Raw genomic sequence first — 13924 nt, 5'->3', positions numbered from 1 at the left:
ATGGCCGAGCAAAGCAGACATGTGATGAGGCAAACGGCAACTTCATGTGACCCACGGCTGAGGAGAGGCTTGTAGAAGAGGACAAACACCCGCCTGTGTTGTTTTCTTCAGTCGGTCTGCTCGCACCGCATTCAGGCAAGTCGACTTTTCTTATTTCACCATGTTTCATATTCAACTTGATGCGCTTTTTTTTTTTTTTTAAGAGACGGTTTGACAGAAGGCGAGCTGGTTTTGGAAGATGTGTTCAGGAGGAACTTGACTTAGTTGGGGGCTTCAGTGGGCCTTTTGAAGATTCTAACTAGGAGATTTATGTTTTGTCGTCTTCTCAGCACACTTGAGTCATACTTGGAAAAAAGACAAAGTACATTTTGATTATTAGAGTTGGACTGTGCTGCTTTTTTTGATGGCTCACAGACACACACACGAAAAAAAGACACCAAATGATGGAAAATAAGAATTTTTAAATTAAAGTCAGGGATTGAACATTTGGCTTCTGTTTTGACACGTCAACTGACATCTCAATCAAAATTGTACCCAGTAATTATTTATGAAAACAAGAATTTGTCACCGTTATGCAGTGACTGGCTTTGTAAATGTCGGCTGACTTCCGAATTTCCGTGAACGATTCACCATCTGCTTCAGTTTGTTTGATTCTATGAGTCTTATCGGTACACGCACAAAAAAAATGTATATAATAATGTATATATTTTATATATTTTTTGTTCATGCGCACGTGAAAAAAATTGTGTGTTGTCAACTACAAAAATCGAAAGCTGACTTAATTAAGCTTAAAAAAAGACAGTAGTTTCATTTACAGAAGTTACTTAACACTTCTCATTTTGAATCCCAATAATGGCTTGGAGTTACATAATGCCTTTCAGAGGACCAAAGGACACTCGCTGGCTTAGTCGGGGGTGGGGGGTTGGGGGGGGGGGGGTGTAATTGTGCCCCAAAAAACAGAAATGTTTGTCAACGTTGGATCAACTCGGTGGTCGTGTGTCGGATATAATCAGCAGCATATTTAGAGATGATATTTCGTAATCAGATATTCCTTTTCGTGTAGGTTTTCCTTTGACTGGAATTTGATCAGTATCCGCTGTGAATATATATATTTTTTTATTTGTTGAAAATCAGATGAGTTCGATTTTGATAGTTTCCTGTCGCACCCCCATCCTGCCTTGTCATGGTGTGCCGACAGATCGATCATGATCAGAATTATTCAAATGTATTCGTCTGTTAGTTTTGGTAACAGTCGTTAGTTGAGCTTTTTGAAAAACTGTAAACGACAAAAATAATCATTTTAACCACTGAAGACTCCAATCACCTCACTTTTTTTTTTTTTTTTTGCCCCCGATATGCCTCAAAACCAAATGAATCGGCTAAACGTGTGTTTTTTTTCCCCTCTCTTCGCGCCAGCCAAACACGCCGGTCGTCCGCCGAGAGCGACGCCGCAGTGGCCACCATGCAAACCATCCACACCGTGGAGACCCAAGTGCCTTTTCTCAAAGAGAGTTTCTTCACCAGCACTTTCAAAAACAAGCGCAAGAGCAGCGCCGCCGGCGTCCCGCGCCGGCAACAGCAGCAGCAGCAGTGGCCGCCGCCCTCTGTGGGGGCTCAGCAACAGCCGCCAGCGCCGTACATTTCCGGTCTTCCCGAGCATCGTCGCTTTCGCTCCAACAGCAGCCCGTTATGCAACAGATCTGAATGGAGGGGAGCGGATGGAGCCGGGAAGGAGGGGCAAAGGGAGGGGGAGGATCAGAGCGCCGGAGAAGCCCCGATCGGGAGGGGCGGCGTGCGGGGAATGAGCGTCGGCGGCGAGCCCACGTCGGCTGTCACCGCCAGTCTCCGCCTCCTCTCGTCGTCGGCGGCATCCTCGCGGCCGCCTCCGACGGCGGGATTCGGGCCGGGAGCCCGCGAGGCCCACCCTCGACCCCAGCAACACGGCCTCTTAGCCAGGGGGGTGCGCCTGCTCCGCAACATGGGCAACCAGGAGGCCAAGCAGAAGAAAGGAGGCGACGGAGCGCGCCAGCCCGGCGAGAGGGAAGCCGAGAAGAAATCCAAAATGTCCAACCGGATCGGCAAAGGGGAACCAAACGAAAAGAGGAAATCCAAGTCGGATTCCAAAGTTTCGGTTTTCTCCGGGATGAAGCTCAGGAGGACCTCCAAGGCCAAGGGATCGTCCAAGGATGACTCGCCGGACGCCGAAAGGTCGGTAAAAGCCGGCCTTAAACCCGGGAGGGGGGCCAGCCTATCTGCCGACGAGGCGGCGACGCTGTCGGATTTCGAGGGCGATCTAAGCCGCTTGAGGCGATCCGCGGCCGACGAATGGTGCCGCTGGGGATCCGACACGGACGACTACAGTTTCCACTCGGCGGCCGGCGACGCCGAGGACCTCCTGTCCGACATCCAACAAGCCGTGGGGGTCCGGCGCCAAGACTCCGCCTTCCGGGGGAGCGATGCCGCCCACGAGCTTTCATCCCATCGAGCTTCGAGCTCGGACCAGGACGTCAGCGGACCGGCGTCCTCGGCGCCGGATACGGAGAAGAGCAGCGGGAGCCTTTTCCCAAAGACCAACAGCACCTACAGCTTCCCGGACACGTTGACCACCACCACCCCCTCCTCTTATGAGAGTGCCGAGGATGACCTGGAGAGCCCGTTCCCGCCCCGGACCGCTCGAGGCGAATTACCCGCCGCGCCGTGTGACCCGGTCCGACCTGGAGAACCAGGCCCGAGCAGCAAGGACTCGTCATCACGGCGAGGGAAGGAAGACCGCAAGACCGCACGCGACTTCCCGTCTCTGAGGAAGAACGGTAGCCTGTCCAACGGCCCGCTGACGACCGACAGCCCGACCGCGCCCGCTTCGGCCACGCCCCCGTCCGCCGTCAAACTCTACCCCCCGGTGTTCCCCTCCTATATCAAGACCACCACCAGGCAACTCACCTCCCCCGTCGGCTCTCCGCTCACCAGCCCCTGCGTCCCCAGGAGAACGGACTCGGGGGAACCCCGAGTCTTCCAGGGAGTCGGGGGCCGCAAGCAGAGGTCCAGCTCCATCGCGGGGCCGCTCGGCGCATCGGTTGACTGGTGCGGAGAGCCGGACGGAGGGGACGGCGCCGTTTTCTTGGAACCGGAGCAAGCGGAGAAGGGAGCGACGGGCGGCGGCGCTTACTGGACGCTGGGCTCCAGGAGAGCCCAGTATGGACACTCCAGGTCTTCCAGGGGGGGCGCTTCCTACCTGGACATCTTCTCCGGTGAGTTGCGATGAAGCGTACGTCGTTTGTCGTTCTCTGCCGGCTCAAAGGTCAAGTTTCAGCTGCAGCTTTGCGAAGTTTTTTTATGGGGGGGCGGGGCTTCTGGAGCAGCTTGACGCATGCGTCGTAGAATATTTCCGACCTTGAAGTCCCGAAATTTTCAATGAGGACATCGTACAGAAATTACAACGGAGCCAACCTAAAAAAAAAATGCGTACAGTCCAAAGCCAAATAGTCCTTAATCAGAATCTTGGTACAATTGCGTTGACCCGACGGTGTGCCGCATTCCACGGGAGCATGCGGCAGAAAAAAGGACCAAATGACCAAATTCAGTCTCAATCTCTGCAATTCTGATCAGCTAACATGTTTTGACTAGTTAGCACAAGACCAGTTTAGTGACTCACTGATGTACGATCGCATGCTTCCTATCAGGACTTTGTAAATCAAGGATGAATGAAGAGGTGCTCGATGGCGCCCTCTGTAGAAAGTAGAGCAGAAGACAAGACATATACTTTGTAAAATGGCCTCCAAAAAAAAAAAAAATCTCATGAAAGCCAGCCAAAAAAAGAACAAAAAAACAAAAAACTCAACAGGGTGTCATGAGAAATGACATTTTCATTGAACAAATTAAATCTTAAATCTGATTTTCAATTATTGGGATGCTTTCCGAGACTGATGTAACTACGTAGTCACGAGTGAAAGTGGTGGGCGCTCGCTCATTTTCCATGAAGTGGGTTGCGGCGGTGATTGTCATCGAGTACACCGGCTTGCTTTTGCAAAATTGAAATTGTGAAATATTGTCATGCTACTTATTTTTTTGTATTATTATTATTATTTTTTTTTTTTTTTTTTGACACGCACACAAAATTTATAAATGGCGCGCCATGCTGGTTTTTCATCATTTGTTAACCACAAAGCTCAATCAGCATTTGACCAAAAAGTTATTATGGAACTGTTAAAAAAAAAAAAAAAAATCATCCTAAATTTAAATTTAAATTTAATCCCGTTCAGAAAATAACTTTTGCTCGAAAATCTGATCGGAAGCGAAGGCGACATCGAACGCTCGAGCTTCTCTATTGACTGTGCGTCATTATAAGGCCCATCTCTTAAAACAACGCTACCTTGTTCCTCTTCTGACGCATTAAATGAGCTCAGCTGCTTCCCGATGTCTGTGTGTGTGCGCGTGTGTTTGCGTGCCCGACAACAACTGGCGATACACACATTTACCCACAATGCATCAGTGGAGACGGATGCTAAGCCAAAGTGGCACTTTATCTGCGTGGCAAATACGAGTCATGACGTGAGGTCATTTCAAATTTCATCCGAGCCAATCCAACAAAGAGGTGCATTCTTTTCGCAAACAAGTTTGCATTCGTGTCCTTTCGCTGTTGCAAATCTCAAGACAGACTCCGACAGTGGGCGCTTGGTCTCGCCGTGCACTCCGTCAGCACCGCATGTGATGCTGCGGAATTTTCTGGAGCTTTCCAGGTCACACGCAGCCCTGAGGAGGGAAGACGTCAAAGGTGGAGGGGGGGGAAGCAGAGCCACAAGGATTTGCATGAGCCAGCCATGCGGAAAAATTGACATTATTCCCTTTTCGTTTTATTGAACTTGATTTCTTCGGCGACTGCAATATCGTTTTAGACTTTGGTTGAATTACGATACAGCATCATCCATCCTGTGTGCGCAGCTGTCCCCAAAAGTCTCTTAAAATTACACTCGCGCAATTTCACCACAGTCCGCTTCAGGAGCTGGAAGATAAATTTGGCCGCTACAAAATTACGAGCGCTCGGTTTTGGAAAGACGCTGTCAGATGGGTCAATTTATACATAATATGATACAATGCAGTTCTACAGATATGAAAAGTTATACACACAAGCTGGTGTACCCAATGAAGTGTCCGGTGAAAAATGTAACTGTGAAATTCCACGTCAGCATCCTTTGTTTCCAGTACGGGTGAAAATAAAGCAAAATCATATACTAAAAAAAAAAACAACAAAACACTGCCACAAGCTTCAAAAACTTTTCACCTATTCTTGCTCTCATTCATACAGAGGTCCAGCGTGCTTGCTTCAAGCGGGGGCGTCACTCCCAGTTGAAGTTTATAGTAAAGCTGGCAGGTAGAAAGTAAGATTGAATTAAAAACCCACCAAAATGGTCAACCAACGCATAATTATTAACCTTCATTCCGTCAAAAGAAAGACTGCTACCTTCATGAAAACTCGCGCAAAAACACTCTAAACGGCCAAATGAAAATTAGAAATGCAATTAAATTACTGAGATCACACGTTTGCAGAAGTGCGTCGTACCCATCGTTAACACCTTAACATCACCTGTCAAAAATTTGCAAGTGTTTAATTATCACCTCCCAAAGTCTCGCGTCTATTTTAAACAAACTGCTTCCGTCAACTCATCAGACGAGTCTGCGTTGTGTGTGTCTGAAGGATGAAGTTCTTCCCAATTCCGCAAAACGTCGGCACTAATTGGAAGTGTGTCTTCAGGCCGCGCGCTGCTGGACAGGCTGTGCATGAACCAGGAGGACGGCTCGTCGGAGGAGCAGGCCGAGGAAATGTGTCGGCGAATGTTGACTCGGGGCCTGCTGCACCCCTTTAGCGACAACGGAGGGGCCCGCCGCGGCGACGCCAAGTCAGCTTTTAACGTAAGACCACGCCCCACAATTAGGAAGGCGGATTAAAATGCAAGCATTGACGGAAAAGGTGCACGATGCCATCACTCTCATCTATCCAGACATGGTTTTCATGGGTCGAGGTGGCAAATGTACTCACACTCTGTCTGTAATTGGGTAGTAGACGGGGGGGGGGGGGGGGGGGGGCAGACATTGAAATGTGTCGAGTTGAAAATAAATCTTGCGCTGGTCAACAAATGAACTCGCTTTTTGAATCAGAGATGCAAGTATACTTTTCTAGATTTTTTTTTTTTGCGTTAATCCTTGATCTGACCTTCTTTTTCAATGTGACGTAATAATTATATATATATTGTATTAAATATTAAATCTTTATTGTATATTACATTATATTGTATATACAATATTAAATATATTGTAGTTATTATGTGACATAATAATAACAAACATTTATGAATATTCTTTCTGAAACTTCATACCTAGTAATTACATCATATGGGAAAACGCAATGTTTTGCAAGCTTTTATTGGTGTAAAAAAAACCCCCAAAAAACGACTGTATTACTACAGTATTTTCAAACATGGCGTGCGATGGTGCAAGAGTGTAATTTTAGTAAATAGTCACAGAGGACACTGCCCAGCCCTTGGGTGTCTTGAAAGGCGCTTATAAATAAAATGTATTATTATTATTATTATTAAAACAGCAGCTAGAAATACTAAGCTAACCATTCGTCTGTATACAAGCTAACATTAGCCCCGGCTGCTACGCTGGTAGCGCGTTCATATTCATCCATATTTCATATTACAAGTCGACCGCCGGGCCACCGCTCGTAGCATATGGGTTCATAATAGTGTTAGTCAAACAAATTTCATTGAATGGTATTTGAATTTTTTATATTTTGGGGGGAATGCAGTGAGTTAATGCTTTGAAACAAAAGAGCTAAACGTATCTGTCGAGTACAAATGTTGCTAATTGACGCTTCTGAATTATTTTAGCTAGGTCTTTTCGCACGTCTTCTGTTTGCTAGTTATCTACCCAATACTAGCAAAAGAAAAATGGGCAATTATTTCCTCCTAATGGTGGATATTCGACACTACTGTCTCCAATTTTCCATAGTTCATATTATTTATTGAGCAGCATGTTGCAAACTCAGTTGTCGGGGTAAGAAGTCTTGATTTCGCTCGTGACGGTCATTATATTTAAATGCCCCGTTTAGTTTTTAGTCTTTAGTGGTTCCAAGCACACTGTAGTTCCTTGGCTTTTCAATGTCATCTCTTCCGGCGGTGCGTGCGTCTTAAGGAAAGGCTTTGTTTGATACAAAAGGCCATCCTGAAACACACGCATCCACGTTCATGGCCTTTCCGCGCATGACTGGATTAAAACACCCACTCACACGGTCACAATCGCCGATGCTCGCGTAGACCATCTGCTGACCATGTTATGTAACCGCTCCACGTGACTTCATCCAGTTTAGCCATCCCGCTCATCCCAGGCAGAAAAAAATATATATATATATATATATATATATATATATATATATATATATATACTGTATATATATTCAGTCAGAGGTTTGGACCAGCGCAGTCCTTCATTATTCAATTAGTCAGTCTTGCCAAAGCTAACTGGGGGGATTGTACATTCACTTTTTCTCTTTTAAAAGTCATGTTGGAGATGGATGCAAAGGCTTTAGCATCATGTGAAGGCGGTAAAAAGAAAGGGGGGGTTGGAATGGAACATTTAATTGCCTTTAGGGGACGTGAAGCATAAGTGGCTGAAATTAATTAGCTTTGGGGAGACATTAAACATGAGCTGTGCTTTTTGTTAAGCATAATTGAAATACAGTGTGTTCACTGATATAAAAAAAAACATTCAATCTTATTTACAGCTTATATATGCCTGAAAGGAAACGCATTTTATTTTATGGGGTTGTTTTGATGCTATTTATATCTGTCCTCAATTTATCTAATTGGCCAAAGCAAATAGGTCCGGTCGTGATTTATTATTATTATTTTTTTTTAAACAATCGTACATTTGTAACCTAAACGTAGTCAGTGTTGCTTCTTACGTGCTAATTGAATTTGTCATAATTTTGTTTTTATAATCAATTTGTTAATAATATCAAATTTAGGGTCAATTGTGTACAAAGTGACATACAGTTAACACTTGTTAAATAACGGTTGAGACATATTGTGGGTTCAGAGCGCATGGGTTAGTGCTGACAAAAGAAAATAGTTTGACAAACTCGGTTTATATTGTGGCTCTTCATCAAAGTCAACTGGGACAGGCTCTAGTTTTTCTTGTGATCCTGAACAGTGCCCAGTAATTGACAAGCTACGAGCTCCTCTCGCCCCAAGCTAGCAAGGATAAGCTCCAGCTCACCTGATAGCAACGCTAATGAGGACAAGCACAACACAAAATGGATAAATGAATAGAAATAGAGTTTCTTTGTCATAGGAAGCGACCATGTATTTGCCACTCTGTCTTACCTGCATGCAGGGGGAGCAGCTGTACACGTGGGCGACTGTGGGGTTGCCGGTGTCTTCGCACCTATGGGAGCTCTACGGTGGGAGAACACCCACCAGACCGCAGAGTTCCGGATTACCCTTGAAGACCCAGTCAGCAGTACCATCTCAACCTCAGGTTGGTAGCATCTGTGGGTACTGCAAGGGAGAAAAAAACGTAAGGACCCTGGGAAACATTATGAGACTAAGTGATCCCCTCCTTATAGCATGCCCACTAATTCTGTATATGAACACAATATCAAAAGTTGCCACCAGAGGTCAGGCTTGTCTCATTTGACCAAGCACAGGGGTCCCTTGTTTCATACAAGAAGTATTAAATAAGAGAATGGCTGAACATTCTCTTTCCGTTTAACTACCCGACCACAAGTTGCAAATGTGTTGTGGTAGTAGCGGTCCACCCTGCCCCCTCGCCTCATCTGAGGCCCAATGAGACTCACTGTCTCTGGGGTCAAATCTCTCGCTATCCCACTCATCCAGTCTGGAGCCATGAGGTCTGATGGACTCTAGACATTGTAGACTTTGTTGTTGCATGTAGCTTACATCTGGCTCTTTTTTTGTATTTGGATATTTGGGACTGATATATAAGATAATAGATGATATGTCGAGAAAAGTCTGCCAACATACACGCTTGGATGTGTTATTCTTTCTCATTTGCATGACCGAGTGCATTAGAAGTGTTGATAGGGACCCGATTTGTTTTTTCCAAGTTGCGATCGGTCACTTGGTTTATTATTGTTTTTTTTCCCCCCGTTCAACTAAACACACCAACGTATCAAACCAAGTCAATTTGTTCGTAAAGTGAGACAAGATCATTATTATTTCAGTGAACTTTTGTGAATTGTTATTTTTTTATGCCTGTATTCATGTAAAATATGTTGCGCCTTGGCTCAGGAAAGGTTAGGTTACAATGTTCCAATGAATCTGTTAAGCACTGTATATTTGACTTGGTCATGGTTTCTTGTGCGCTGACAGACGGAACCCAACAGGTTGCGGTCAGCTCAGTCTTCCTCCGAGGACGACGGTGGCGTCATATCCCAGCTGGAGAAGACCATCCTCGACCTTCGCGTGAAGATAGCCGTGCTGCAGAGTCAGCAGGTTTCCTCCACGAAAGCCAGCGGGGATGTTGGCAGGAGCCAGGAGGCGTTTGTCCAGACCTCGCCGCTTGGCGATGGGCTTCAGATGGATGGGACCGGCGGCCTCCCTAAACCCGAGGGCTTTGTCTGCACGTGCCAACAGATGCAGCAAAACAAGACGATGCCACCCCCTCCCCCACCTTTACCCGGACTTGGATCTTGTACCCCCCCTCCTCCACCACCGTTACCTGGACTTGGATCTTGTCCCCCCCCTCCTCCACCACCGTTACCTGGACTTGGATCTTGCCCACCCCCTCCTCCACCACCGTTACCTGGACTTGGATCTTGTCCCCCCCCTCCTCCACCACCACCGTTACCTGGACTTGGATCTTGCCCACCCCCTCCTCCACCGCCTTTACCTGGACTAGGATCCTGTCCGCCGCCTCCACCTCCTCCTCCCCCCCCAGGTATGGGCCCTCCGCCGCCGCCCCCACCTCCCGGAATGGGCCCCCCTCCTCCACCACCGCCCCCAGGCTTAGGCCCCCCACCGCCACCACCGCCGGGCCCTGGGTTCTCCAAGATGGTCCAGGAAGCCGCCCCTGCCAAGGCTGTGATTGAGCCCCCCAAGCCAATGAAGCCTCTTTACTGGACGCGCATTCAGCTGAACGCCAAGAAGTAAGAACACGAAGCGAGATAGGCATCGCTGGCACCGAGCTATTCCCCACGTAGGAGAGAGGAAACTTGTCCACTTAAGATAAAGATCTGCCGCATACTGTGAGGCGATGGGGATGCTAAACCTTGCGGAAAATGAATGCGATGCAGTCCAGGCACTGTGACTGCAAATGAATTGTAATGCAACACATTTTGCTTCCTAAATTAAGTTAGCCACATCATACTCAGAACTTGAAACCGGCTGCCTAATTTGCCCCATAACTGCCAATTCATAAATCAGCACGGTTAACATCGCGGTTAGCATGTCTGCCTCTCAGATCTGAGGTTTGATTCGATGGAATTAAGCCTTCCTTCAGATATATCCCCAAAATTTTGGATTCTTTCTTGGTCCTGGTGACACTCAAACGTGTTTATGAGCCAAGACTGCAGTGGAAAAGGTTTAAAACTGAACACGTGGATAGCTTTTGTGCAGTATTGTACTCGTTCTACATGTTTGTATGTTTTCACTGAACATTATTTCTGTCTTTCTGCAGGCAGAGCGGTTCATTGGTTTGGGAGAAAATTCAAGAACCAACCGTGGACTTTGAAGAATTTGTGGACCTCTTCTCCAAGAGTGCCGTCAAGGAAAAGAAAAAGCCCATTTCTGACACGATCAGCAAATCCAAAGCCAAGCAGGTATGATGTTTTAAAAACTTTAATGTAAATATGTACTTGGATGATTGGGGATACCTCTGGGCTCTTTTCTTGTCCCACTGAGGAATGCTTACAGGGAGGCAGTTATGTGGTGTGAGCTCTGGCTCCCGTCAGACTTCCGGTTGACCATATGATGGCAGCCGGCCAGTATTTCGCGTGCGGTGAAAAGAAACCTTGCTGTGGCGATGACTCCTCATCGAGAGCAGGGGGAGGAGGAAAAAGAAAAAAAGAATTGAGGTTTGGGGGATCGAAGCCTGGGAGCCGTATTTCATGATGCGGTTCTTCCCATTGTGCTCGCTGTGTGATTCACGTTTCTGTGCCAGAGCGTCTCTCTTTGCCAGCACGCTTCATGCTACGCCATCAATCAGCCGGCGACGAAATGTTTGATCTGCAATTCAAACATGTTCTTGTCATGATTCGGATTATTTGTGATAAAAGCAAAATTGTGCGTTTCAATTGTGAATAGCACAAATAATATTGTTGCGGGGAAGTCCGTGAGGAATCATCTGACAGTTTACAAAGAGGAAATGTGTTTCTTAGGAATGAAAATGATTTCATGAGAGTGGGTGACTTCTAACCGACATGCGAACATCTACCAAAAACTTTTCGTTGGAAGTGAAAGTTGGATACTTCCTTGAACATGTATCCCAAAAAAAAAGCACTCCAAAAAAGGCCAATTGACTTCTTTTCAGGGGGCCATCTCATATCAAAAGCTTTGAATTCTTTTTGTATCCGGCCTCTGTTCTTTTTCATTTCAATGAATCAAGGAGTTCTGAGAACAGTTAAGTTGACTTTAAATCACTTTAATCTTCATTTCATCACTCGCTGTGAACATCGTGAGGACAGAATGTGGCCACCATGCAGCCAAACATTTGCAAGCGTGCAGCTCAAAGCGTTGTACTCTCTTTTCTTCCACTTGAACATTTTCAACCAGATTGTGTCTGAATATGATTTGGCATCTGATGCTCTTGGCTTTCACAGGCATAATGCTTTTTTAGCCTTTACGCCTCAAATCACTGACCACTGATTCTCCGGCTATATTTCTTTTGTTCAATGTAACGGACCGCAAAGGACGTTTTCCTATGCAAGTAAGCGCGTTGCTTTACCTTCGAGATGCATGATCCAGGATGTCCCGTTTGCCAATCTTCCCAGCTCTCCGTGGAGAGCCGGTGACCACATCACCAAGCAACTCTTTTGTGGCGTCCGTTCCACTATTAGGAAAGACGAGTGACAAATTAGAAGAGACAAATTGATGGATGTGGTTCGGTTCGATGCCAGCGGTCAGGGCAGCACGGCATTGCTTTCGGATGTTCTCAAAACACAACGCAAATGAGAAAATGACCGCCCCCCCCCCAAAAAAAATCGTGCCTGAGGCCATTTCTTTTGTAATGATCTAAGCAGAATAATTAGAACGTAATGTCATTTTAAATTTAGATTGGAGGACCCCCCCACCCCCTCCCCTTGATATTTCATAAGAGCAAAAGCTCAACAATTTAGCCACCCCGAACCAATTTCATGAGGAAATACATTGTCAATGGGCTCAGAAATATCCAAAAACGAATTTCCAAACAGTTCTACACATCTATGACGTGTAAATTTGGATGGTCCAGATGGAGGAACTTTTCAATGGTTATTCGTAGCGGTGTGATGTTTTGGCTAAGAGTCATTTGCGACGTCCCCACGAGAACCTGTGAATCATCTTTATAAGGAAGATTGATCAAGGTGGACGGCAGCGACTCTAGAAGGCATTTTTTTTTACCCTCAAACCAGATACAGACAGAAGCTAGTCCTTTACTTTCAAGTTCAATGAAGGATAGACTGGTTAAGGTATGCGTTAACCACAGGCGTAATCATTTGAAGCTATGCTAATTTCGCTAGCGTCCTTCTGGTGTTTCGTATAAAGTGTTAGCATTAAGCTAGTGAACGTTTGTTAGACGTCTGTGTGTGTTCAACTTAAACTGAGTGACAACAAACAATTCGCTGTAAACGCAGTTGGACTCTTTGTCAAAAATTGTTCGCTCTGTGCCAAACTACACACATCGCACTCATGGAGTGCAGCATATTCCTCGTTGTATTTTTACCGCAACCCCCCAAACAATCTACGATTTAATGTTAGTGTATTCAGGCACTATCATTTTTCTTTTCTCTTCCGTTTGACCTCACAACATATTTGCCTTGGTTGGCGAAATAATAACATGAAACGTTTTCTTTTTCTACCAGCCGTAGACGTTGTTCATCATGACTTGGAGATGACGGTGGCGGTAAAGTGTATTGAGACATCATAAATCAATGAGACGGCATTATAATTTCCTATAAATGTTTGTGGTTAGTCGGCTTGTGTTGCACTCCCACACAAGGAAAATGTCAAAGGGGCTTGGGGGGGCTGGAATGAGCCTGTCTTTTGTAACATGTCAATTATTTAATGCTTTCAAGAGTTTTTTTTTCTTTACTGTTGCTCTCACATAGTTATCTTTTTTTGTTGATTTTTTTTTTAGGTGGTGAAGCTTTTGAGCAACAAGCGTTCTCAGGCCGTCGGTATCCTGATGTCCAGCATCCATCTTGACATGAAGGACATCCAAAATGGTGAGTTTCTAATGAGTCTCGTGAGGAAATGGGACATTGTCCAAGTATCCCCCCCCCCAAGTCCAAAAAGAAGAAGAAATGGTTAAATCTCAGCGGAGGGTCAAGTAAAAGTTTCATCAGAACTGAACTTTTTGGAGAATGTGTCTTTCGTAAACCGAGAGTGTTTCTGAGCAAACGAGGCAGATTGGATTGTGTTTACATTTGGGGAGCTTGTCATCTGCTTCCTCTTTTACTTGAACAAAAATCATTTCCTTGGCCTAATTTGGCCTTGGCTTCTAACCAGGATTTGCTCGCTCTTCTACTCTAATAAAGCACAGTGACTGTGCTTTTGAGTAATGTCTGCCACCTAGTGGTGAACCCTGCTATTTCAACTAAAAACTCATCGGCCACAGTCAACATTTTCAATCTTTAAAAATGAATCCGAGTGCGGGCCGGTTGCCCATCTCTGCATTCGACCACGCCACTTTTTTTTATCCAAATACAAAA

At 45.8% G+C, this 13924-nt stretch overlaps 3 protein-coding genes across 3 annotated transcripts in view; 1 reads left to right on the top strand and 2 right to left on the bottom strand.

Annotated features, from left to right (window-relative positions):
* The window catches only part of fam13c (family with sequence similarity 13 member C), a 386051-nt gene that overhangs the window by 200009 nt on the left and 172118 nt on the right, over positions 1-13924 (bottom strand). The gene's annotated exons all lie outside the window — the stretch shown is intronic.
* Positions 1-13924, bottom strand: part of rgs7a (regulator of G protein signaling 7a) — a 120126-nt gene that overhangs the window by 26641 nt on the left and 79561 nt on the right. The window lies entirely within an intron of this gene.
* The window catches only part of fmn2a (formin 2a), a 37103-nt gene continuing 24566 nt past the window's right edge, over positions 1388-13924 (top strand). Inside the window, exons 1-6 of the mRNA XM_052079703.1 lie at positions 1388-3248; positions 5750-5907; positions 8392-8535; positions 9390-10165; positions 10696-10837; positions 13351-13438. Coding sequence (XP_051935663.1) covers positions 1463-3248; positions 5750-5907; positions 8392-8535; positions 9390-10165; positions 10696-10837; positions 13351-13438 — 3094 coding nt within the window. The 5' untranslated portion in view covers positions 1388-1462. The remainder of the gene's footprint in view (positions 3249-5749; positions 5908-8391; positions 8536-9389; positions 10166-10695; positions 10838-13350; positions 13439-13924) is intronic.

Source organism: Hippocampus zosterae, chromosome 11 (assembly GCF_025434085.1).
Source record: "Hippocampus zosterae strain Florida chromosome 11, ASM2543408v3, whole genome shotgun sequence".
NCBI lineage: Eukaryota > Metazoa > Chordata > Actinopteri > Syngnathiformes > Syngnathidae > Hippocampus > Hippocampus zosterae.
This window is presented reverse-complemented; position numbering and strand designations above follow the sequence as displayed.